The following is a 23,099-nucleotide window of genomic DNA, read 5'->3' on the forward strand; positions in this document are numbered from 1 at the left end:
GACTAACTGAAATTTTGGCAGAACTTTCTTATAGGACTGTTAAAGCATAAATTAAGAGCAGAAATAATGTAGCATTCATTGGAAAATTACACCCAGAGTTCAGGTATTGAAAGGTGGAGTAATACGGTATTGCAATTCCTAATGTTTATTATATCATCCAATTTTTTTGACTTTTAATTTAAAAAAAATTTACATTGCAGTTTTATATAGAGTACAAAGGAAGAGCACACAGCTGTCTCCTTTATATACATAGCATTTTATACATCTGTAGTATAGTTACCAAAACTAAGAAATTAACATTGGTATAATATTTTTGACAAAGTAAAACCATGAAATAGGAAATAATTGTAGCCTTTATTCAGATTTTACTAGTTTGTCAGCTAATGTCCTTTGATGTTCCAGTACCCAGTCCAGTATGCCACACTGTATTTACTTGTCATATCTTCCTAGGCTTCTTAAGTCTGTAACAGTTCCTTAGTTTTGTCTTTTTTTTTGGGGGGGGTAATGGGGACACAACTGGTGGTACTCAGGGATCATTCTTGGTGAGCTTTAGGGGATTGTATGGGGTGCTGGGAATTGAACCCAGGGTGGTCGTATGCAAAACGAGTGCTCTACTTTTTAGATAGACTGGGTCCTATCTTTTCGACCCAGTCTCATTTTTTTTAACGTAGACACTTATTTAACGTAGAATACTTGTCAGGTACTTGATAAACTCTTGTGACTGATATTTTTTCATGAGACATTAGTGTAAGGCAAATGAGACATCATATTAGGAAGTATGTAATATAAGTATCTTTTTAGTAGTAATATTTTATTTTTTGCTTAAGGTGATACTTGTCAAGATTCTCCATTATAAAATTATTACCACTTGGAAAATTAGAAAATGTTTTTGGCAAATACTGTTGAGAACATGTTAAGTACCCTGTTTGTTTATTCATTAAATTTTTTATTCATTGGTGTATCAAAATTGCAGCTTATACTATTTTCAAGTGGTGGTTTTCTTTTTTCTTTAGTTTTTGAGCTATATGTACTCAGGGCTTACTTCTGGCTCTTTGATTGGGGGTCACTCCTGGATATTCTCAGAGGACTACATATGGTGGTGGGAATTAAAACAGGGTCGGTTGCATGCTAGGCAAGTGCCCTAACTCTGTTTCTCCAACCTAGGGTGGTTTTCTTTTGCCTTATTTTTCTGTTGCCTTGTGTGTATTAGTTTAGATTCTTCCATAGGAAGTATTGGCTTTTCACCTTTTATTCAGTCATTTATTAGTAAGACTGTATCACTATCACTGTCACTATCATCCTGTTATTCATTGATTGCTCGAGCAGGCACCAGCAGCGTCTTCATTTGTCCCTGTCACGTTAGAGTGTATACTCATGAATACTCTTTTTATTGTTTGTGCTATTATTTAATCTCAAATTATTGTAGTTTTGGCCATTCGAAACTAGCACAGGTTGGTTTCTGTGCCTACTAGCATGGCTTCATTCTTTTGATGATTTAGATTTTCTTTCCTTTCTGGCACTGATCCTCCAGGTCTATCTGTCCTTTCTCTGTTGCAGTATTAGAGAATCAGTCACTTCTTTCAGAAGCCCAAATACTTTTTGGGCTTTTTGATAGACTGTCAGATTAGATCTACTTAATTTATGTCATACAACAAATAATTCAGCTTTCTTTGTTTTCTGCCTGTATTCTTTTATATATGTGTGCTTTGTGGCATTAGATTGGCTATTAATGTTATTCTTATTTCTCTTAAGCTTTCCTGTCTCAACAGCCTTGGTTTTTTTTCACTAGACTAGATTTATTAAAAATTTGTTGGGACTGGAGTGATAGCACAGTGGGTAGGGCTTTTGCCTTGCACGTGGCCGAACAAGGTTCGATTCCCAGCATCCCATATGGTCCCCGGAGGACTACCAGGAGTAATTCCTGAGTGCAGAGCCAGGAGTAACCCCTGTTGGGTCAAAAAAAAAAAAAAACTGTTGTTTTGTTGTGTGTGCCATTGATATGCCTTGTATTCTGCCAGATCATGAAGTATCTTAAGGGGAGGGAATTACTACTATTGTGGGTTTTTTTTTATACACTGCTCTTTCTTTCTGTGCCGTAGCACAGTGCTGCTTTTGGTAAGCCTTAACAAATATTTGAATGAAACTCTAAATCCTGGTCATACCTTTTGCAACATAGCTTTTTTTTTTTTCACCCTCTTAAGCATTCTCATTTTTTTTTTTTGGTGGGGGGGAGGGCGGCATTTCCTTCAGTTGTAGTTTCTAGTTTAGATAATATTTTCTGTTTTTAGCTAACTGAGTCTTTTGTTCATTGTTTGGATAGAGGCTATTATAGATTCTTTGAGTATCAAGCTGTAGTCTGGTCTTTAGTGTAGGTCCTCTCTGGAAGCTTTTGATCTTTATTGGATATGAGGAATATTTGCAAGTAAATATGATGTTATGTGAAATTCTTTATAGTAGTGGAATATAGAGTGCAATACAATGAAGAGTTGACTAATGGTATGCTTCTATTGTATGCAAACCATAATAATATCTACTATATATGTGACCTATTAAAAAGTGTTAAATGGGATCTGGAGAAACAGCACATATGGTAGGGCACTTGCCTTGCATACAGCCAACCCTGGTTAGACCCCTGGCACTCCATATGTTCCCCAGAGCCCTGCCAAGAATGATTCCTGAGTGGAGAGTCAGGAGTAAGCACTGTGTGCCACTGGCTGTGTCCCCAAATCAACCACGTTTGGGGGGGCTGAAGAGATAGTGTAGCAGGTAGGACTCTTGCCTTGTGTCTGGCTCACCCAGGTTTGATCCCTGGCACCTCATATGGCCCCCCAAGTCTGCCAGAAGTGATCCGTGCACACAGAGCCTGGAGCAAGGACAGAGCATGGTCAGGTGTGGCCCCCCAAATCGTTAAATGATCGGTGCAGTTGTAAGTGCTATAGTTTCAAAACATAGTGGGAGTGTGGTATGGTTCTAAAGTAAACAGAGAATACAGGAAGGGAAGAAACATTAGTAGACAACTATGGAAGTGGGAATTTTTCTATTTTGAGGATGGGTAAAATTTAATAAACTTTATTAATAGCACCCCAGGAGTTATTCCTGAGTGCAAAGACAGTTAACCTCCTAGCACTGCTGGGTGTAACCCCAAAACAAACACATAAATAAATAAAATACATTCTAGGCGCCAAGTTCAAAGATACAGCACTTGCCTTGTATGGGTGAGGTCCTGGGTTTGATCCCTAGCTCATAATATATATTCAGTTCTACCTGAGTCCTGTTGAATGATCATAGCAACATTTTTTAATCTGGGTGCTTTTAGATAGCTTTACATTTCTGGAAAGGAAATTGACACCAGTTTTAGGATCTTTCTTCCATCCTCTCTTCAACCAATAAAAGTTACCTTCATAAGTTGTAAACATCTCTCATTTACAGCTTGTAATGTAGGGCTTTAGGTACGATAGGATTTTCGTGGTTTACCTATTTTGGATGTCTCTCCCAATCTTGCTATAGATTTTTGTCTTTTGGGAGTAGGTACCTATAAGTGGGATAGCTAGATCAAATGGGAGCCCCCTTCTTAGTTTTTTTGAGAAACCTCCTATTGTTTCCATAGAAACTAAGGAATCGGGTTGTTGAAGACCCTTTAATGTTCATTACTGGAGAGTTATGCCTGTTTTTCTGAATGCATTTTATAGCCTTTTGTGTAATTTCTAGGTCTTTGATCCACTTTGCTTTTTTTGTGGGAAGGGGGTGTCATACCCGGCAATGCACAGGGGTTACTCCTGGCTCTGCACTCAGGAATTACTCTTGGCGATGCTCCGGGGACCATATGGGATGCTGGGAATGGAACCCAGGTCGGCCACGTGCAAAGCAAATGCCCTACCTACCTGCTGTGCTATCACTCCAGCAACCTTTGATCCACTTTGAATTAATTTTTTTTTTCTTTTTGGGTCACACCCGGCAATGCACAGGGGTCACTCCTGCACTCAGGAATTACTCCTGGCAGTGCTCAGGGGACCATATGGAATGCTGGGAATTGAACCCAGGTCGGCCGCATGCAAGGCAAAGCCCTACCCGCTGTACTATCGCTCCAGCCCCTTGAATTAATTTTTATGTATAGTGTGAATATCTTTTTTTCTTTTTCTTTTCTATTTTTTTTTCACAATTAACTATCTTGTTTTCCCAGCACCATTTGTTAAAGAGGTTTTCCTTGTTCCTGCTCTGTACTTTTTTGTCATAGATTAATTATTCATATAGCTCAGACTTTATTATGGTATTTCAGTTGTGATCCATTGATCTGTTAGCCTGATCTTTACCCAGTGCTTTGCTGTTTTGATTACTGTAGCTTTAAAATCAGAATGTGATACCTCTGACTCCTTTTCTTCTCAGGATGGTTTGGGGGTTATACACTTCTGTACAAATTTTAGTACAGTTCAGTCTAATTCCTTAAGAATGTCATTGGCATTTTGATGGGAATTGCATTAAATCTGTATAGTCTTTTGGGTATAATAGACATTTTGGTAGTGATAATTCAAGTTCATGAACATGGAAAATTTTTTCATTACCTGGTGTTGTCTTCTATTTCTTTCATAAATGGCTTTCAGTTTTCATGGTGTGGGTCTTTCACATAGTCTTTAGGTATTTCATGATTGGGGTGCTAGTTTAAAGAGCAGTTTCTTTGATCTCTACCTCTTCTAGTTTATTGTTTGCATTTAGAAATGCAACAGGTTTTTTTTTTTTTGAATTGATTTTTGTAGGGAGCTATTTTGCTGTATTGGCTTTTGCCCTGAAGTTTAAGGATTGGTTTCTTGAGGTAGGAATACCTAAACCTCTGCTCAGTAAGAGTGGCATAGGTTGCCCAGGGAAGAATGGAACAAAGCTTTTCTAAGGAGGGGTAGGAAACCCTTTCTAGAACACAGGCAGAGAGCGCTACTACAAATGGACTAAGGGTAGAAATAAAATCCTTTTATCTTTTGGACAATTGTGGAAATAATCTTGGCCCAAGATCCCATGCCAAGTTTTGTCAGTCTTGTTTATTCTTTTGAAGAACCAGCTCCAGGTTTCATTGACTATTTATAGAGTGTGTAGTGTTTTTTTTGTGGGGGGGTTTTTGGTTTCTTTTTGTTTTGTTTTTGGGTTACACCTGGCAGTGCTCAGGCTTCATTCCTGGCTCTGTGCCTAGGGATCATTCTTGGCAGACTTGGGGATCCACCATGGGATAGTTCTGTATAAGGCAAGCACTTTTTCTGCTGTACTATCTCTCTGACCCTTGTAATGTTTTATATTGATTACTATATCATTAATTTTTACATTTTGAGTTTTTCAGTTATGGTTCTTATTTCTTCAGTATTGTTCTGTCTGGTTGCTTAATCCAGTGACGAGAGTGAGTACCAGTGTCTCTCACTGTTTTGTTGTCATCATTGTAGCTTTCTCAGTCTGGTAGCGGTTGCTTTATAAACTTTTTTTCTTTTAATTCCAGAATTCCATACGACATAATCTGTCACTGAACAAGTGTTTCCTTAAAGTGCCTCGATCTAAGGATGACCCTGGAAAGGTAGGTTTAATTTTGTGAAGATAAAATAGTTGTATTCATTATATCTACTGCTATGTTTGAATCTGAACCATGTTTTGTTGTTGGTTTTGTTTTGTTGGAATGAAGCAAGATAGTTTTAGGGAAATTTATTTAGAAAGATGTGAGGGGAGAGAGGGAGGGAGAAGAACATGTTCAGGAGAGAACACAGGCTTCTCCAGAGTGGGAAATAAGCAAGCAAAGAACCATAGACACAAGCAAGTGAGATACATATTCAAGGGAGAACACGGGCTTGAAGAGTAAGCCTGAGCTGTTTTTTATGTGAAGAATTGGAATGCTAAGAACTTGTTTATTTTTTGCCTATAAAATTCTATGAGATAGCTAGTTCTCTTTCATCTCATCCACCCCACCTCTCCCTACCTGTTCCACTACACCCCCACTTAAAGGATCAATAAGGCAGATTTTTTTTTTTTTTTTGTGGCAGCTTAGGGATGGGTGGTGGTGCTGAGACTGCTCAGCAATTCCCAGCCTACTTGACTAGGCAGTTGATGCTGGGGTGTGAGGATGTAGTGCTGCTGGGGACCACCAGAGCCATCCCAGTGGTGTTTCGGGACCTTGTAGGAGTATACCTGCAATGCTGGAGGGCTACGGGCACATGCTTTGCCCCTGTACTATCTTCTTAGCTCTGAGAGCTTTATAGAGTTGGGAAGCTAACTGGTAAGCAGATAACCTTTAGTGTTTGCTGTTTCTAATCTAGTTTGGCCATCTTCCTTTTTTGAAGGAGGTGCTCCCAAGTTTTACCTTGGCACCCTAGGGATCCCTCGTGGCAGTTCTAGGCCAGCTGGTTGGCTGGTTCCATGCTGGGGCCTCAGGATGCAGTGATGCTTGGATCCTATGGTTCTGGGACCCCCTGGTAGTGTTTGAGGGCCACACCTGGTGATGTTTTGGGAACTACATAGTGCTGGAAATTAAATTAGGTTGGGCACATGCAAAGGTTGTACCCTAAAGCCTGTACTTCCTTTCTGGCCCTTGTTTGGCCCCCCGGGGAGGGCAAGGTGTGTGGGGGGTGTCACACCTGGTTATGCTCAGGACCTACTCCTGGTTCTGCACTCAGGAATTGCTCCTAGCAGTGCTCAGGGAACTATTTGGGATGCCAGGAATCAAACTGCGGTTGGCCGCTTTGGCCTCTTACGAGGCCAGTACCATACCTAGAGTACCATCACTCCAGCCCTGTTTTTTTGTTTTTTTTTGTTTTTTTAACCAGGAACCATAGTTTATTAATTGTTACATATAAGAGGTAGATTTATTTGTAATTTTATTTCATTTGCAGTGGAAGGTTAGGAAGGCACACCAACAATGTTTGGGGCTACTCCCAGCTCTCTGCTCAATTGATTGCTATCAGTAGTGCTCAAGGGACCATGTGATGCTGGAGATCAAACCTCAGGCCTCCTGCATTCAAGCATGTGCTCCAGCCCTCTGAGCTAGTTCTGTGGCCTGATCTGTTTGTAACTGACAAGTGGATCTAATTTTTACTCTGAAATAAGCTGTTAAATTTCTTTAATCTGCTTTCCCCCCTGCTTTATTTAATTTATCTTCTGCTAATCATTAGATTTTTAGTATGTTACTTATAGAGACTTCCCTTATTTTGTTTTGTTAGTCACGTTAATGGCAGTGTGACCTGAGCTTGGTTCTGGTTTCTTGGTTTCTAAAACTCAGAGTCCTTGCTGTACCATCTTTGATTGTCATAAAAAATGATTACATTAGAAACTAATTATTACGTTATTACTTTGAGATTGCGTACCAGCAAGCACACTTTCTAGTTGTGTGATTAGACTTTCTGTCACCCAATCTTAGGTTAATTCCCCCCAAAGAGTCTAAAATATAAGTCTGACATTATTAAGCACCCTGCTTCAAAATATCCTAGAGTGTTTCTTTGATATAGAATATCTCCTCCTTAACTACCTATCTAGCTATGATTTCCCACAGTCAAGACCCATTGTGAGTAACTGTGGGAGCTAGAGTTTCCCAACGTGTCTTTCATATGGTTTTTATGTAGAACTTGCTGTTTTTCTGGTCTACTTCATGTCTTTTAAAATTGAACTGCACCTTTCTTCTGAAGCTTTTGTGTTCACATACCTTCATCTGAGGTCCCCTTTTGAGTTTCAGTTACTTTGTTGTAATGGTAGTAGTTACTGTTGGTATATTTCGAGTTTCCTCCATTGAATTTATAGTAACTTCTCTAGCCAGAGATTAAAAGAAAAAAATGATTTAATCTTCCATTCTTTTTTTCTCTGCTGGTTACCTGCTGTTCATAAGTTTAACTTATTAAGAGGGACGAGATCATTTGTATTTTGTTTATTTTTTAGTTTGAGTTACTTGTATAGATACCACTTAGGAGACAATGTTGCTGATACATTGAATCGTCTATTGGTTAGTTAGTTACCTCATGGTTAAAGATGCACTCACTCATAACTATTTGAAGCCGATGTTTGTAAGTAATGCATATTTTATAGTGCCTTTTTCATCTCATTAAAATTAAATAACATTACTGCTCATCATCTGTTTTTTAAAAAAATTGTAGTCTAGGTAACGTGGTTATGATAGTGGCAACATTTATGTGTTTTTGTTTAAATTTATGGGTCACATCCTGATAGTGCTCAGGGGATCACATGCAGTGCCTTGGTTGAACCAGGATTAGGAACATGCAAGGCAAGTACTTTATCTCCTGTACTGTGCTTCTGACCCCAGTATTTATAGTTTTGATGTACAAAGTTACATCCTCACCACCACCAAAATACATGAAGATCCTCCACTACTGTCCTTATGTTAATTCTAGTTTGCCTCTATCCCCCCACACCTCCCCTTACTGCTTGTTAAACTCAGTACTGCCGTCAAAAGCCAAGGGTTTATCATCATTCAATAGTGTCTGTTCCCTTGTTTCATTTCTCTGTATATCATAGATGAATGAGATTGTGTGGTATCTGTTCCTGTCACATATTTTTCTTAACATGATGCTCTGTAGTTCTAGCCGAGTTGCTGTAAACTGCAAGGTTTCCCTTTTTTTGTAAATAACTATTTTTTGTACTATGGTTTTCTTCTCTGACCCAATTTGTGTCTTGCCTATTTTGTAAACTTAAAAGGTTTTGAGAGACATTACTGGTGCCCGCTCAAACAAATTGATGAGCAGCTGGATGACAGTGACAGTGACAAGGTTATGAATAGGAGTTGACATTTTTTTTGAGAGGGGGGCTCAAACTTGGCGATGCACAGAGGTTTTTCCTGGCTCATGCACTCAGGAATTACTCCTGGCGGTGCTCAGGGGACCATATGGGACGCTGGGAATCGAACCCGGGTTGGCCGTGTGCAAGGGAAACGTCCTATCCACTGTGCTATCGCTCCAGCCCCCGAGTTGGAATTTTAAAGAACTGATTTTTTTTTTCTCTCCCTCTCTAGCCCCACTGGGATTTAAAGAAATTTTACACCCATCCCTTCACCAGTGTACATTTCCTCTCACCAATGTCATAGTCCATTGTCCCATCCTGTCCCGTGTGTCCCCCCCACTTCTGTGGCAGACACTTTTCTTCTCCCTCTCCCCCTCTTCCTCTCTCCTCCGTATGGTGATAGATCAAGCCTGAGCCTCCTTTCTGAAATCCATGCACTCCAACCTGTAAGCTATTTCTTTATCTTGTTAAAATCATTAAAAAATTCCCCAAAACCAACACAGATGAGTATTTATTATTATTGTTGAATTCCAACCAGTTGGAGCACTCGTTAGCAAAACACGTGCTTTTATATATTTTTTTTTTGTGCTGACCTTTAAACCTCAACTATTTTCTTTTGTGCATCTTTAAGTAGTATCAGAGAGCAAGGCAGACATGGAGAACATATGGTATTCTTTGTAACTTTGAATCAGGATTGTTTTACTAATTAATGTGCAAGCAAAAAAGTATAGAAATAATAAATTGAGTCCTTAGGTTAAAAATTTTTTAGTTTTGGACCAGAAAGATAGTACAGAAGTAAGGCACTTGCCTTGCATGCTGCTGACCCAGGTTTGATTCCTGCCACTGCCAACCAGGAGTGATCCCTGAGCACAGCCAGGAGTAAGCCCTGAATACAGCCTGGTATGACCCCCCAAACAAGGCAAAATAAAACAGAAGCTTTCTACATTTATTAATCTTCAATAGAAAATTTTTGATTATCAGAACACATCGTTCTCATTATTTAGTCATAGTAATAAATATTAGATTTGCTCATATAAAGTACATTTACAGGGCTGGAAAGGTAGTACTGGGTTATAGCTCTTGGCTTGCCCACAGTAAACCCCACTTCAATCCCTGGCATATGGTCCTATGAGACAAAAACGTTTATGTTTACCAACAGGTTCCATTGTTTAAAACTTTGAAAATTTTAGATCTAACACATTTAGTAGAAGAGGAAACTAGTGCAGATAAATGAGTAATGTTACCTGCCCAGGTTCACTAAAGAATTAGAACTCTTAATGTGTTGGCCAGACTTCCTTGCAAGACACAGAAACCCTACATAGAACAGTTTATGGGAGGAAATACCTACACGAAGAACGGAGCTTGGTTTTTAATTCTGTCACTGCAATGTCCAGTGTACTTCTTAGTTTGGCCAGATTCTCTCTTCACCTTTCTAGGCCCAATTAGTGGCACAAAATCACCATCAGCAGCTTCTGATTTACCTTCTAGTTTCGTAACCCTTAACAGAAAGAGTGTTACCTGAAAAAGAGCAAACATCCTAGACCTAATACCGAATAAGCAGAGTCCTCTTGGTGTTTTTGTTCCTAGTCTCTATACCAGTCTCCTTGAGAGGGAAACCAAAATACTAGTTAAGATTTGATACTTGTGAGTTGTTTTTTCTTTTTGTGTTATAGAGTTTCCTGACATTTGAGGAGCTTTTTCAAAATCATCTTCACCACAGTGGGGGGGAAAAAAACAGTGAGCCAAGTTGGGATGGGGAGTGATGTGTGCTGTTGGATATGGGGTTGACTTTAAACTGTAGCATTTCGCTGGCTGCTGCCAGGAACCCAATGGAGCCAGAGAGTAGAAATAAAGTTGCTTGTTATGTTATTGCTTGCTTCTCTCTGTATTTCTAGAGAAGTGTGAAGCCCAGCCTTAACATGAGGAATATTGTTAGATATAAATATTTTTATTGGCTACTTCTAACTCATCTTCATTTTTTAGAAGACTTTGTCATAAAAGCCCATAGTAGTATTTGCTGTCTTCCCATGGGGACATTGATGACCTGAATCCATTTTCCTCTTTTTCTGGAAACACAAAGCCACACTGTTGCTTTCTTTAACAAGATGAGATTATATTTTACATTCATAAACTTGCTGCTTTTTTGGGATAGATCTCTCTTTCCTTTCTCCTTGATTACAACTTTGTTTTTTACTCTTTTAGACTGCTGTTTTTTAACTCCTTGTTTATATTTTAATCTTTCTTCTTAGTACCTTTATTTTCTGCATTGTGTCTATTTTTCTTTTCTTTCTTTTTAAATTTTAGACACCATGGGCTGGATCGATAGTACAGCGGGTAGGGCGTTTGCCTTGCAGGCAGCCGGCCCAGGTTCAATTTCTAGCATCCAGTATGGTCACCCGAGCACTGCCAGGAGTAATTCCTGAGTGCATGAGCCAGGAGTAACCCCTGTGCATCGCTGGGTGTGACCCAAAAAGCCGGAAAAAAAAAAAAAGAAAGAAAAAAATTTTAGACACCAGGATTTTCAGTACTTTAACGATCGGTTTTCATGCATGCTGTGTTCAAATACACACCTTCCACCTCAGTTTCTGCTTTTCTTCCCCTTTATCTGTGTGTCTGTTTTTTATGGTTTAAATTTTTGGTAAAAGTCCCCAGTTAGGGGCTGTAGGGATAGCACAGTGGGTAGGGTGTTTGCCTTGCACGCAGCCGACCCAGATTTGATTCTCAGCATCCCATATGGTTCCCTGAGCACTGCTGGAGTAATTTCTGAGTGCAGAGCCAGGAGTAACCACTGTGCATTGACGGATGTGACCCAAAAAGAAGAAAAAACAATCCCCAGTTAAACACATTCCTACCAGATTTGACTCCCAGCACCCCATATGGTCCCTTGATTTCCTTAAAGGATGATATTTTTTCACATTATGGGGTGGGGAGAAATTCCATCAGTTAAATGTGATTTTAAAAATAGAGGTCTAGGAATATGAGTGTGCGGTGAGTATATGCCTTGCAGTATAAATCTCTGGGTCTGCAAATATGAAAACTTGTAACTATCTCACGGTGATTCAATAAAATTAAAAAAAAAAAGCCCTGGGTCTGACCCCCAGATCTCCATATATGTATAATATATAGTCATATACATGTATGTAGCACTGCACCGTAGCACTGTCGTCCCGTTGATCGATTTTCTCGATGCCAGTAATGTCTCCATTGTGGGACTTGTTACTGTTTTATTTTTTTGTTTTGTTTTGCTTTTAAATTTTTATTAGTGAATCAGTGTGGGGTACAGTTACAGATTTGCAAACTTTCGTGCTTGTGGTTCAGTCATACAATGATGGAGTACCCGTCCCTCCACCGGTGCCCATTCTCCACCACCAATGATTCCAGTATCCCTCCTCCCCTCCCCCCCACCCCGCCTCTGTAGCAAGGCATTCCCTTTTGTTCTCTTTCCTTTTGGGTGTTGTAGTTTGCACTAGAGGCATTGAGTGGACATTGTGTTCGATCTATAGTCTACATTTGGTTTGCATGTCCCAGCCTGAGCACTGTTTTTGGCCTATCGAATACACTACGGGTAGTTTGCCAGATTCTGCCGTGCGGGCGGGATACTCTTGGTAGCTTGCCGGGCTCTCCCAGAGGGACAGAGGAATTGAACCCAGGGAAGAATTGAACCCAGGTTGGCCAAGTGCAAGGCAAACACCCTACACAATTTCTTCTTCTTTGTTTTTGCTTCTAGATTAACCCTTTTGAGACCTTACTCTCTTTCCCAGCTCAGAAAATTGATACTTCGAAAGAAATTAAAGTTTGTTGGGAGTAATTCTAACAGTTGTAAGAAGTTTAAGAGCCCATGAAGGCCACCTGTGTGTGCTGGCATAGTTTTCTACAGTGAATTCATGAGAGAGAGTGAGAGCTTTTTTTAAAATAGCTTTTTCTTGCTTGGGAAAGCGGTTGTGGGGGATTGTAAATAGTGATGTGTCCTGGTTTGTGAGGAAACAGCAAATTCACTTATTAGTAAATTAAATTTTGGAAGTTGTAAGATGGTATTTTTTTCTATTTCTCCTTTATAATATGAGACTATTAGCATTAATGACTTATCTCCTTTGCCCCCACTGAGGTTATTTTTATTTGCCTATTTTAGTATTATATTTGTTTATAATATTACCCATTCTATTTATTTCCTGTTTTGCCACGGCCCCACCCCTTTAAAGCTGTAGAAAAATGGGACCAGAGCAATAGGATAGTGGAGAAAGCATTTGCCTTACATCTTTCCTACCCAGATTTGACTCTCAACACCCCATATGGTCCCTTGAACACTGCCAGGAATGTTCTCTAAGCACAGAGTCAGGAGTAAGCCCTGAGTACCACTGGGTGTCACCCCCCCCCCACCACCACATCCCCTCCCACCCTCATTTAGAAAAGCTATAGAAGTTTCTGAGAACATTAAATATAACATTAAGAGATAAGCAGTGTTGCAAGAATCATAGGTATGTAGCTGATGAATGAAGATGAGTTTAATTTAAAAACTTGTCTTTAAGGTGGATATGTACTTTTATAAGCAAGAAGTTGGCCAAATGTCTTTTCAAGGACTAAGGGCCAGCTGCAGTGGTGGATGCAGGTGGGTTCTCATGGAAGGACAAATACAAAATGATCTCCCTTCTGTGTGGATATAGAGTAACTGGACAAGGGAATGCAGAGTTTGAAAGGGGGGCTGCCGAACACCCTTGGTCTGGAGTACAGGGAGGAGAAGTGCAGAGAAGGAAAGAAATTGTGGTGGGAAGAAGTGATAAATGGGAAACACTGGTGAGCAGTGGTGAAGGGGATATTGGTGGTGTAAAGGAGTGGCATAACTAATATCCAAACCACAGAGTGTGCAGCACAGCAAACAAGAGATCCAAACTTCAACCAAACTTAAAAATGTGCCTGTTGGGCCGGAGCGATAGCACAGTAGGTAGGGTGCTTGCCTTGCACACGGCTGACTTGGGTTCGATCCCTGGCATCCCATATGGTCTCTCCAGTACTGCCAGGAGTAATTCCTGAGTGCATGAACTAGGAATAACCCCTATGCATCGCCAGGTGTGACCCAAAAAAGAAAAAAAATGTGCCTATTAAGGTAACAGGTTCTAGGGATGGGGGGACATGGGTGGGAGGGAACCTGGGAACTCTGGTGGGGAGGGAGAAGACAGTGGCGGGATAGATGCAGAACATGGTATGTTAAAACTTACCTGTAAGTAACTTCGTAAACCTTAGTGCTTTGATAAAATAACTTTAAAAAGGACCGCTTGCAGTGGTGGCTGTGGGTGTGGGTCCCACTGGTGAAGTCCTGGCAGGTTTAGGGTTTGGATCTGGTGTGGTGCTCAAGGGCCACTCTGCTATCCAAAGCAGGACTCAGGGCACTGTCGTATTGAGGAATAAGGCATATCCTTGCGGATATTAAATATGTACCCTGGCTTTAGCTACCCCTCCAGCCTTATAGAAGTCTAAAATCAAAACTTTTTTTTAGATTTTAACTTTGCCTCCTATTTCCCTGTAAACATTGACTCAGTTGCCTCATTTTAAGTACTTTTTTTTGACAGTACTAGGAAATTTATTATTATTTGAAACATTATTTTTGATTTTTAAAATTTTTAAAAAGTTGTTCACAATAATTTATTACGTTCAATAGTTCAGCACCAATCCTACCACCATTACACCTTCCCATCACCATTATTTAGAATTTTCCCAACCACCACCCAGTTTTAATTATTTTAAGAATTTTATAGCCTTCATGTGAAGCTAGCATTATCTACATCTCAATCATACTTGTGTATGATTTGTCTTTAAAAATGGTATTTGATAGTTTTTTTTTTTCTTTTTGTGTCACACCCGGCAATGCACAGGGGTTACTCCTGGCTTTGCACTCAGGAATTACTCCTGGCGGTGCTCAGGGGACCATACAGGATGCTGGGAATCGAACTTGGGTCGGCCGAGTGCAAGGCAAATGCCCTACCCGCTGTGCTATTGCTCCTGCCCCAACAATGGTATTTGATAGTTTTTTGTTGCAGCAGTTCTTGAGAATTTAAAATTCCAGGCTTATTTCTGATCAAACACATTTTGGCAGTGACGTAAACAATCAAGAGCTTCTACCAAGTAAATGAATGTTAGTTTTGAAATTTTCCTTGCTTATTTGTTCACTTTCTCTTGCACTGCTTGAAAAGTCTGTAGTTTATTTGTAAGATCCACTTTAATCTGAGGGTCAAAACTAGTTAAAAATAATATATTCTGACTGAAAATTCAGTTAAATATGAGTAACATGCTGTGGTACTGGAAACTTAAAGCATGCTCACTTTCCCTTCTAGGTTTCATTTGTTTATTTAAAATATAAATTAGGTTTTTGGGCCACAGCTGGTGATGCTCAGGACTTACTCTTGTCTTTGTGCTCACAGTTTATTCCTGGCCAGGCTCAGAGGACCATATGGGGTGCCGGGGATCAAACCTAGGTCTGCCACATGCAAAGCAGATGCCCTGCCTAAGCACCATTGCTCTGCACTGTGTGTTGTGTGACATCCCTCCCCCCGCACCCCTTTCCAGGTTTTAAATTCATCTCCTTTACCTCAAGACTTAGTGTCTTTGAAGAAGACCAACCCAGAAGTAGAATTTGAAGAAAAGCTACAGTTCAGTTGGACAGAAGTAAAGAAATTATCATGTTAATTGGCAGGCAAAAAAATTGTTACAGGTTTACAAAGGAGGCTTTAGAGTTTGTTGTGTTTAAAGTGCTTTAAGGATAGACAAAGTCACTACTTTTCATGATTTTAACCCACACTAAGAATCCTAGTTGAAGATATAATCAAGTTTAGTTTAGAAATCCATTAGGATAAAATTAAGATAAAGTCAGGACTTACTTAAGGAAATAAATACAAGTGCTAATATGAGGTCCAAAAGTGAAGAAATGGAATCAGTTATCACTGGTTGCACATTAAAGCAGAGAAGGTTTATGATTGTGAGACAGTTCTTAAAACAACCGACTGGCTAGGAAACCCAGCAGAAGCAGGCATTCAGAGAGAATTTGAAAAGTTGAATCAGACTGAATCTGATTCATAGAGAAGTAGAAATGTATGCCAGAATTCTAGCCTAGAGCCCTAATGAATACACTGTATACACAACAGTGATTTCGTTGTGATTGTATTTTATGTGCAAATGTAGTATTCTCTATACTCTTCTTAAGGATTAGTGGGGACTGGAGTGGTAATACAGATGCCTTGGTGCTTGCCAACCTGGGTTTGATTCCTGGCACCCAGTATGGTCCCCCGAACCCTGCCAGGAGTGATCCGAGCGGAGAGCAGGAGTAAGTCCTGAGCATTGTGCATTTCCAAGAAAAGCATGGGGGTAAGGGAAGCACTCGGAGGACTCTAATGTTTGGTGGCTGAGAGCCACCTTCTAGCCCAGCCCACGGTGACAGCCGTGCTGGGTGAAGGACCAGGGGAGCAGAGACAGGGCCCCAGGCTTGTCGTTAGTTTATTTCTCTTTCCTCCCCAGCGTAGTCCAATCTCTCCCCTCTCCTTTTACTGTACAATTGGAATGGTAGTTTTGGTTGTAGTCCCAGTCATTATAGTTCCATCACCCTAGTTCCATCCTCGTATACCTCAAAGTCCTCTACTACTTCCTGTCTCATCTTCCCTTCTTTCTTCTTACAGTATAGTTATATAGCAACCATGAAGGGTGGGGGTACACATAGGTGGGGTTGAACATAGTCGTAATAACAGAGTAAAGCCACTCCTTCAGGGAAGTTCTAGGAGATATACTCAAGGACAGAATCTCATCTGAGGATTCAGCACTCTAGATTATTAGAAAGTCTGGTCAAGGGTGGGATTCCATCTAGTGTGTATTGATTTCTCCTTTCCTGAGCTAGTAATCCATTTAAATAGTATATTTACTTCTTAAAATGTTTCTAGTAATTTTGTATGAACATGGTAAGAGATATATTAAGCTTAAAGTTTGGCTCTTCCTGGGGACATCTCGCTATATATATCCTGGACCATATCCTCAGGCCAGGTTAGTCTTTCCTAAGCCCAGCACGGTCCTTAATCAGTTCCTTCTTTTTGGGTCATGACAGTTTGTCCATGACTATGCTCTCATACTTTTTATGGTGCTTAGCTTGTCTCCTTTCGATGCCAGGGTAGCTTACAGTTTGCCCCGGGCCCATCCAGTCCCTTCATCAGGACCCTGCATTTGGAGTGCTAGAAATTAAGGGCAACTGAGGTTTAAGTCAAGTAAATATGGATGCCCAGGAGTAAATATTATTTGGAGTCAATTAACTCCCATGTTACAAAGCATAGCATGAACTGTCTTCCTGTGTCTATACAAAAAAGACATTGCTAAACCATGCAAGTGACATAAAGGGAAGAGAAAAGCAATATAGGATTATCACTGCTTGATGGAATTGGGTGTGCCTCAGGGGCACTGTTGTGGGAGTAACTCAATAAACCTAAGCTCCCTGCAAGGAGGAGCAAGGACAACCCAATGTTATCCAACATCCACTTTTGAGTTGGTTAAAAAGAAACAAAGAAAAACAAAAGTCTAAGGATTATTGTTATACCCTTTTCTACGTCAAAGGTTTTAAAAGATATTTTGCTCATTTAATAATTACAAAAATGCTATTAATATAAATATAATTTAGATTACATACAAATTATATATGTGTTTTATATAAAAGCATTCTACATTTGAATTCTATATAGAATTTATATGGAACACATAAATTCTGTTGTTTGTAATGTTGTTTTGACAGTAAGTATAATGTAACCATTGCTAGGACCTAGTTACAAAAAATACTATTTCTTGTTAGTCAGTTCCTACCTCCACTCCAGATGCTTTCAGCTGATATATTTCTGTTCTTAAGTTTTTCCAGAAATTCTTATAAACAAGACTCATAAAGTCTTGTGGCTTTTTGAGTCTAGCTTGTTTTGCTTAACACAATACATTTGTGATCCACCCATATTATGAATGCCAGCAATCATCCATGTTATGAATGCCAGCAGTTCTGTTTTATTTCACATATTCCAGCATGACGGATTTATCATTTTAATTACCATTTGATGAACATATGGGTTGTTGCCATATATCACTTCATTTGATAATCTGATTCTTTCCTGTTGGACTCTGACTCAGTTAATGAGACTCATGCCAAGATACAAGAAAATACTAAATTTACCTAAACTAGTAATATGAAATAGCCAGAAGAAGTTACTTTTTGAGTTCTGTTTTAAATATAGATGTGCTTGTCTCATGGAAATCCATCAATATCACAATAAAACTTTATCTTCAACTTAAAAATAATTTCTAATCAGCTTAAATTAATATGCTAATGATTTTTAAAAGGTAAAGGCCAACTAGTAATCACTTAATAGTAAATATTCGTTTTTAAATTTTAGAGGAATATTAAATATATTAACTTCATTTTTATTTAGCTTAATTTGAAACCAATATATTTAAAAGGAATAGAAGTCTGAATTGTTCAACAAGGATATTCCCAGGACCAAAGCTGGAAATTCTAATAGTTATTCATACATTCATACCACCAACTAGTTGGCCTTGGAGTTCCTCTTGAGTGTTTGATCTTTCATAGCCTATTTTTGTGATCTGAGTTAAGTGGCCCTTTAACCTGCTGTCCAAATTAGAAGCTTCTTCAGAATGAAAGGAACATTATTTTTAATTATGTTAGACAACAGGTATAAATAAACTCCAACGGAAACTCTGTAATACAGTCACACTCTTTGTCTATGGTATGTGCAAATGCTGTGCTTTGGAACAGTATCTTAAAATGTTAGGAGAAACAGAAACCCCTTCTAAACCGAATTGCCAACTTAAAACTGAGGTAGAAAAACAACTGATTGAGACATGACACAAATCCAAGAAAGTCAGAGACTAAAAAGGGAGCAGTATTATTGCCTGGTATTCCTGAAATGATACTTGCATTGAGAGCTGAAGAAGAGCAGAGAGTAGTGTCTGGTGATAAACTTTACCAGTGAGCACTTAGGTTTGAATAGGATTAAGTCATAAAATTTATTATTGATTTGGCAGTTTGAAATGGTTATTTATGTTAGACGGTTTTAACCTTGTGGTTTTACTTATATTTAATGAGATAATGGCTTTTTTATTAGGCTATTTTAGATCTTATGGCTGTTAAATGTCACACTGGTATGTGCTAGGGCAGGGTGCTTTGTTTTTACATATAATTTTAATTAGATATAAATTATCAAATGATTATAATGTACTTTATTTGAAGTGATAAATAGTAATGATGAAAAGACATTTTAGGTTCTCTGTTGGGGGATGTGGGCCACACCCAGTTGTGCTCAGGCTTCCTTTTGGCTGTGTGCACAGGGATCACTCCTGGCATGACTCAGGGGACTGTATGCCAGGAACCGTATGTGGTACTGGGGATGAATCCAGGTCAGCTGCATGCAAGGCAAACACCCTAGTACCTTTGGGTATGGTTCAGAAACCAAAAACCAAAAAAACAAAAGGCAAAAGGAAAAAAAAGGAAAAAAAAAATTGAAAACCAACCAAACAACAAGAAAATGCTTTGTCCTGAAGCCTATTTTGTAGGATATTAACACAGGCACTGTAGCTTTGTTTCCCCTTTCCCTCCCCTCCCGGATCAGTGCATGCAGGCAAGTGCCTTACACATCACTAGCGTTCTACAAGAAGCCCTGCAGGAGCTTCTTACTCAGTGTCACGGCATACTTTTTCTGAGTATTTTGCTTTTCATTCTACAAGTATCTTTTTGTATTTTAACTATGGTTTTAAGTAACTATTCTAATGGCCTTTAACTAATGTATTGAGTTTTTATAGTTAGTTTGTCAGGGGCTGGAGCTGGTATGTGTAGGGATTAGGCGCTGCTTTAATCCCCAGCTCTGCGTTTGGACCCCTAAGCATTGTGATGTGTGATCCTTGAGCACAGAGCCAGGTGTGAGAAATAGTCCTCAAAAAAAAAAAAAAGAGCAAATGCAACTTTTAATTTTGCTTTTTTGTTTTGGGCCATACTGGATTTTGCAAGTGGGTCACTCATGGTGGTGTTTAGGTGGTGCTTCTGCTTGTCCAACCCAGTTCAACGCCTCACAATTGGAAGGCAAGCGCTCTACCACAGAGTGACACCAAGGCCCCTATATTGCTTTTTAAATGTAACTAAATGGGACTTTGTGTAAATAATTCTACATAATAAAATTTGTTATTTTTGTAAATTGATATTGTAAGTTATAATACTTAAATTAAAAATATTTTAGTTAGAAAACCAACCTGATTCTCCCTCTTCAGCTCATGGCAGCCAACTTTATGACTTTGATTAGGTGCCTCAAGAAAATGGAGTCATACGCTGTTTCAGACTGATTTAATTTTATATAAGATCTTATCAAGATTTATAAAGTGATGAATTATGTATCAGATTTTTCCTTTCTTTTAAAGACTAATGTTCCATTGTATGTATGTATTATGTTACCTATTCTTTCATTGATAAGACATTTGGGTTGCTTTCACATTTTTAGCTATGATGAGTAATGTTGTTATGAAAATTAATGTATAAATATTTGCTTTAGTTCCTGCTTGCACTTCTCCTGGGTCTATACCCAGAAGTTAATTTGGTGCTTTACATGGTAATCTAAAATGGCTGAGCACATGCCTTGTATGTCAGAGAACTGGTTTGACCTCCACCACAGCCTGAGTGACCCCCAACACAGCTCCTGAACACCTGCAGGTGTGATTTCTAAAAATGTTTTTTCTCCACGATTTATGCAGTTTTATATTCTCAATTGCTGTGCACACAGGTTTCAATTTTCCAGTAACTATGCCAACACCTGTTAGACATTTTAATGGGTGTGAACTGGTATCTTGGGGGATTTATTTATAAAGGAAATGTTGATGTAATTTAATCCAGATAATAAAGATTAGCCCAGCCAGTAGATGGAAGATTTTAGGAATTTTTGTTTGTTTTAATTGTTTGGGAGTTACTTTGTGCTCGGTGGTCTGGTGTTACTCTGGTTCAGGGGACCATGTGATTCTCTCTGGCCTGATTTTTAAAGAACGGTTTTGTGAATTATTCTATTTATTTATTTATTTATATGAAGCAAGATGGTTTTTATTGAATGAAACGAAAGATGCAGGGGGTGGGTAGAGAAAGAAAGGAATGCATGGGTTTGAAAGAGCAAGCAATCGAAGAGAGACATAGAGACTAGCAAGTGAGGCGCATGTTCCGTAGTGAGCAAGGACTTGAAGAGCAAGCCTGTTTTGTGACTTACTTAGCCTGTGTTTACATTTGTGCATTCATTGTTGCCTGAGTACAAAATGAATGCTGGGCTTTTATCTTATTTGTGCCAAATCAAATTCATACTTAGTATGGAGGAACTGCTACATATTTATTTGTGGTTTTATTAAAATGTCTAATAATAGATCAATAGGGATTGGCAAGCTGGTCTAGTACATTAAGTGCCTATCTTGTGTATGGATGACCTGGGTCTGATTCACAACACCACCTATGGTCCCTCAAACTCTGGCAGAAGTGCTCTGGGGCACAGAGCCAGAAGTAAGCTCTCCCCACCAAAACAAAAACAAATGCCCCACAAAAATGCCCATATCAGCTTAAAAGTTTGAACTGAGTGGTTCCCCCAGACAAAAAGTAAACACTGCAGTTTATTTTCACCCAGTGTGATTTTTAAACTATAGGCCAATGAGTTCCTTTTGTTTTCAAGAAATGAGTCTAAAACTTTTAGTACTTTATTTAAAAATTTCTAGCAGAACTTCATGAAACTTTTTAAGGTTTATATTCTATAGCATCTGTGTTTTACCTGGTTCATCATTCTTGCTCAATTTACATCAGGTCATATTTGGTAGAGTCATTAGCTAAGACTTGGTAACAATTTTGGAAAGCTAAAGTGGCAGAATGCCTCAATTGTAGCTGAATAGTGAACTGAGTGCCAATCTCAGTTATCAGGTACCTGGATAGATTAGGACATCGCATCTTACCATGTACTTTGACATTCTTGGCATAATTTGTTCAACAGCTTTTTGCCTTCCCATCTCAACAATTATAAGTTAAATATTGTGCTTTGTGTTTCATATTGTACCTATCATTATGGGTATAGTGTAAGTTGCTACTCTTAAGGAATTCATTGCTCATAGACAACGAGATTTATAAATAAAACTGTTGAGTGTAATCACTGATCTAATGTATTAAAGGTGTAGAGATCTTGCAGAGGGAAGAGTAATGAATTGTTACAGTAGAAGCATCAGAGAATTTCTATAACATCTGAGGTAAAATTTAAAGGTATAATGAATTGATCAATTTATGTGTTTGCTGACCTCACTGTCTGTAGATGATAGAGGGAGTAATATCAGCAAATACAGTACGCACAGATTGATGAAATAATATGATATGTTAAAGCAGGTGATTTATCTTAGACACAGAAGGTGAGGATAGATGAGACTTTCTTTCCCCTCAATGTCAAATTGAGGTAAAATTTAAAGGTCTAATAGATCAGCTTATCTATTTGCTGACCTCACTGTCTGTAGGTACTACAGGGAGTAATGTCAGCAAATAGAGTAGGAACAGATTGATGAGAGAATATGATATGTTTAAGCAGGTAATTAATCTTAGACACATAGTGTTAGAATTGATAAGACTTTCTTTTCCCTCAGTGTCAAATTTCGACTGAAAAAGTAGAAAGATCAATAATAAAAGACTCAATTTTAATATCTTGAAATTATAAAATTAGGGGGACAAGCATTGTATTTGTTTCTAAAATATCTTTTTTCTTTCCCTTATTTTCTTTTTCCTTTTTTTTTTTTTTTTTTAAAAAAAAAACAGGAGCCACCTCCCTGTAGGTGCTTACTCCTGTTGATTCTTGCCCTGGTAGTATGAACGTGATAGTTTGTGTTTGGGCCCAAAAGGGCTTAGACACTACCAGGCCCACAGCCTGTGGTGTTGGGTATGGGCTGAGTGGTGTCAGGAATCGAACTCGGGGCTTCATACATGCTCGCATGTTGTTCTGCTGCTCCAGCTATCTCTCCAACTTCTCTTATTCGTCTTCCCTTCTTTCCTCTAGAGTGAGCGTGTAGGGCTATGTTGTGTATAGGCCAAAAAATGAGGAAGAAAGAAACAAAAAAATCAAGATACTGGGCTGATAGCTCAAGTGGTGGAGCACGTGCTTAGTATAGATAAGGCCCTAAATTCTAGCCCCAGTACCACATGGCCCTCTGAGCACATGTGGGAGTGGCCCTCTATAAGAAAAATTAAGATATTGGTTCTGGAGCTGGTTTTTATATCATTGATTGAGCAAACTACTTTCCTGTTTCTGAGCTTTATGGAAACTATATGGTGTGTATTTTTGAAAATA

At 38.9% G+C, this 23,099-nt stretch overlaps 1 protein-coding gene across 3 annotated transcripts in view; it reads left to right on the forward strand.

Moving 5' to 3' along the window:
• Window positions 1-23,099, forward strand: part of FOXJ3 (forkhead box J3) — a 121,426-nt gene that overhangs the window by 50,376 nt on the left and 47,951 nt on the right. For all 3 annotated transcript variants that reach the window (XM_055139302.1, XM_055139304.1, XM_055139303.1), the window contains exon 4: window positions 5,474-5,548. In XM_055139302.1, coding sequence (XP_054995277.1) covers window positions 5,474-5,548 — 75 coding nt within the window. The remainder of the gene's footprint in view (window positions 1-5,473; window positions 5,549-23,099) is intronic.

The sequence above is a fragment of the Sorex araneus genome, chromosome 5, assembly GCF_027595985.1.
Source record: "Sorex araneus isolate mSorAra2 chromosome 5, mSorAra2.pri, whole genome shotgun sequence".
Taxonomy (NCBI): domain Eukaryota; kingdom Metazoa; phylum Chordata; class Mammalia; order Eulipotyphla; family Soricidae; genus Sorex; species Sorex araneus.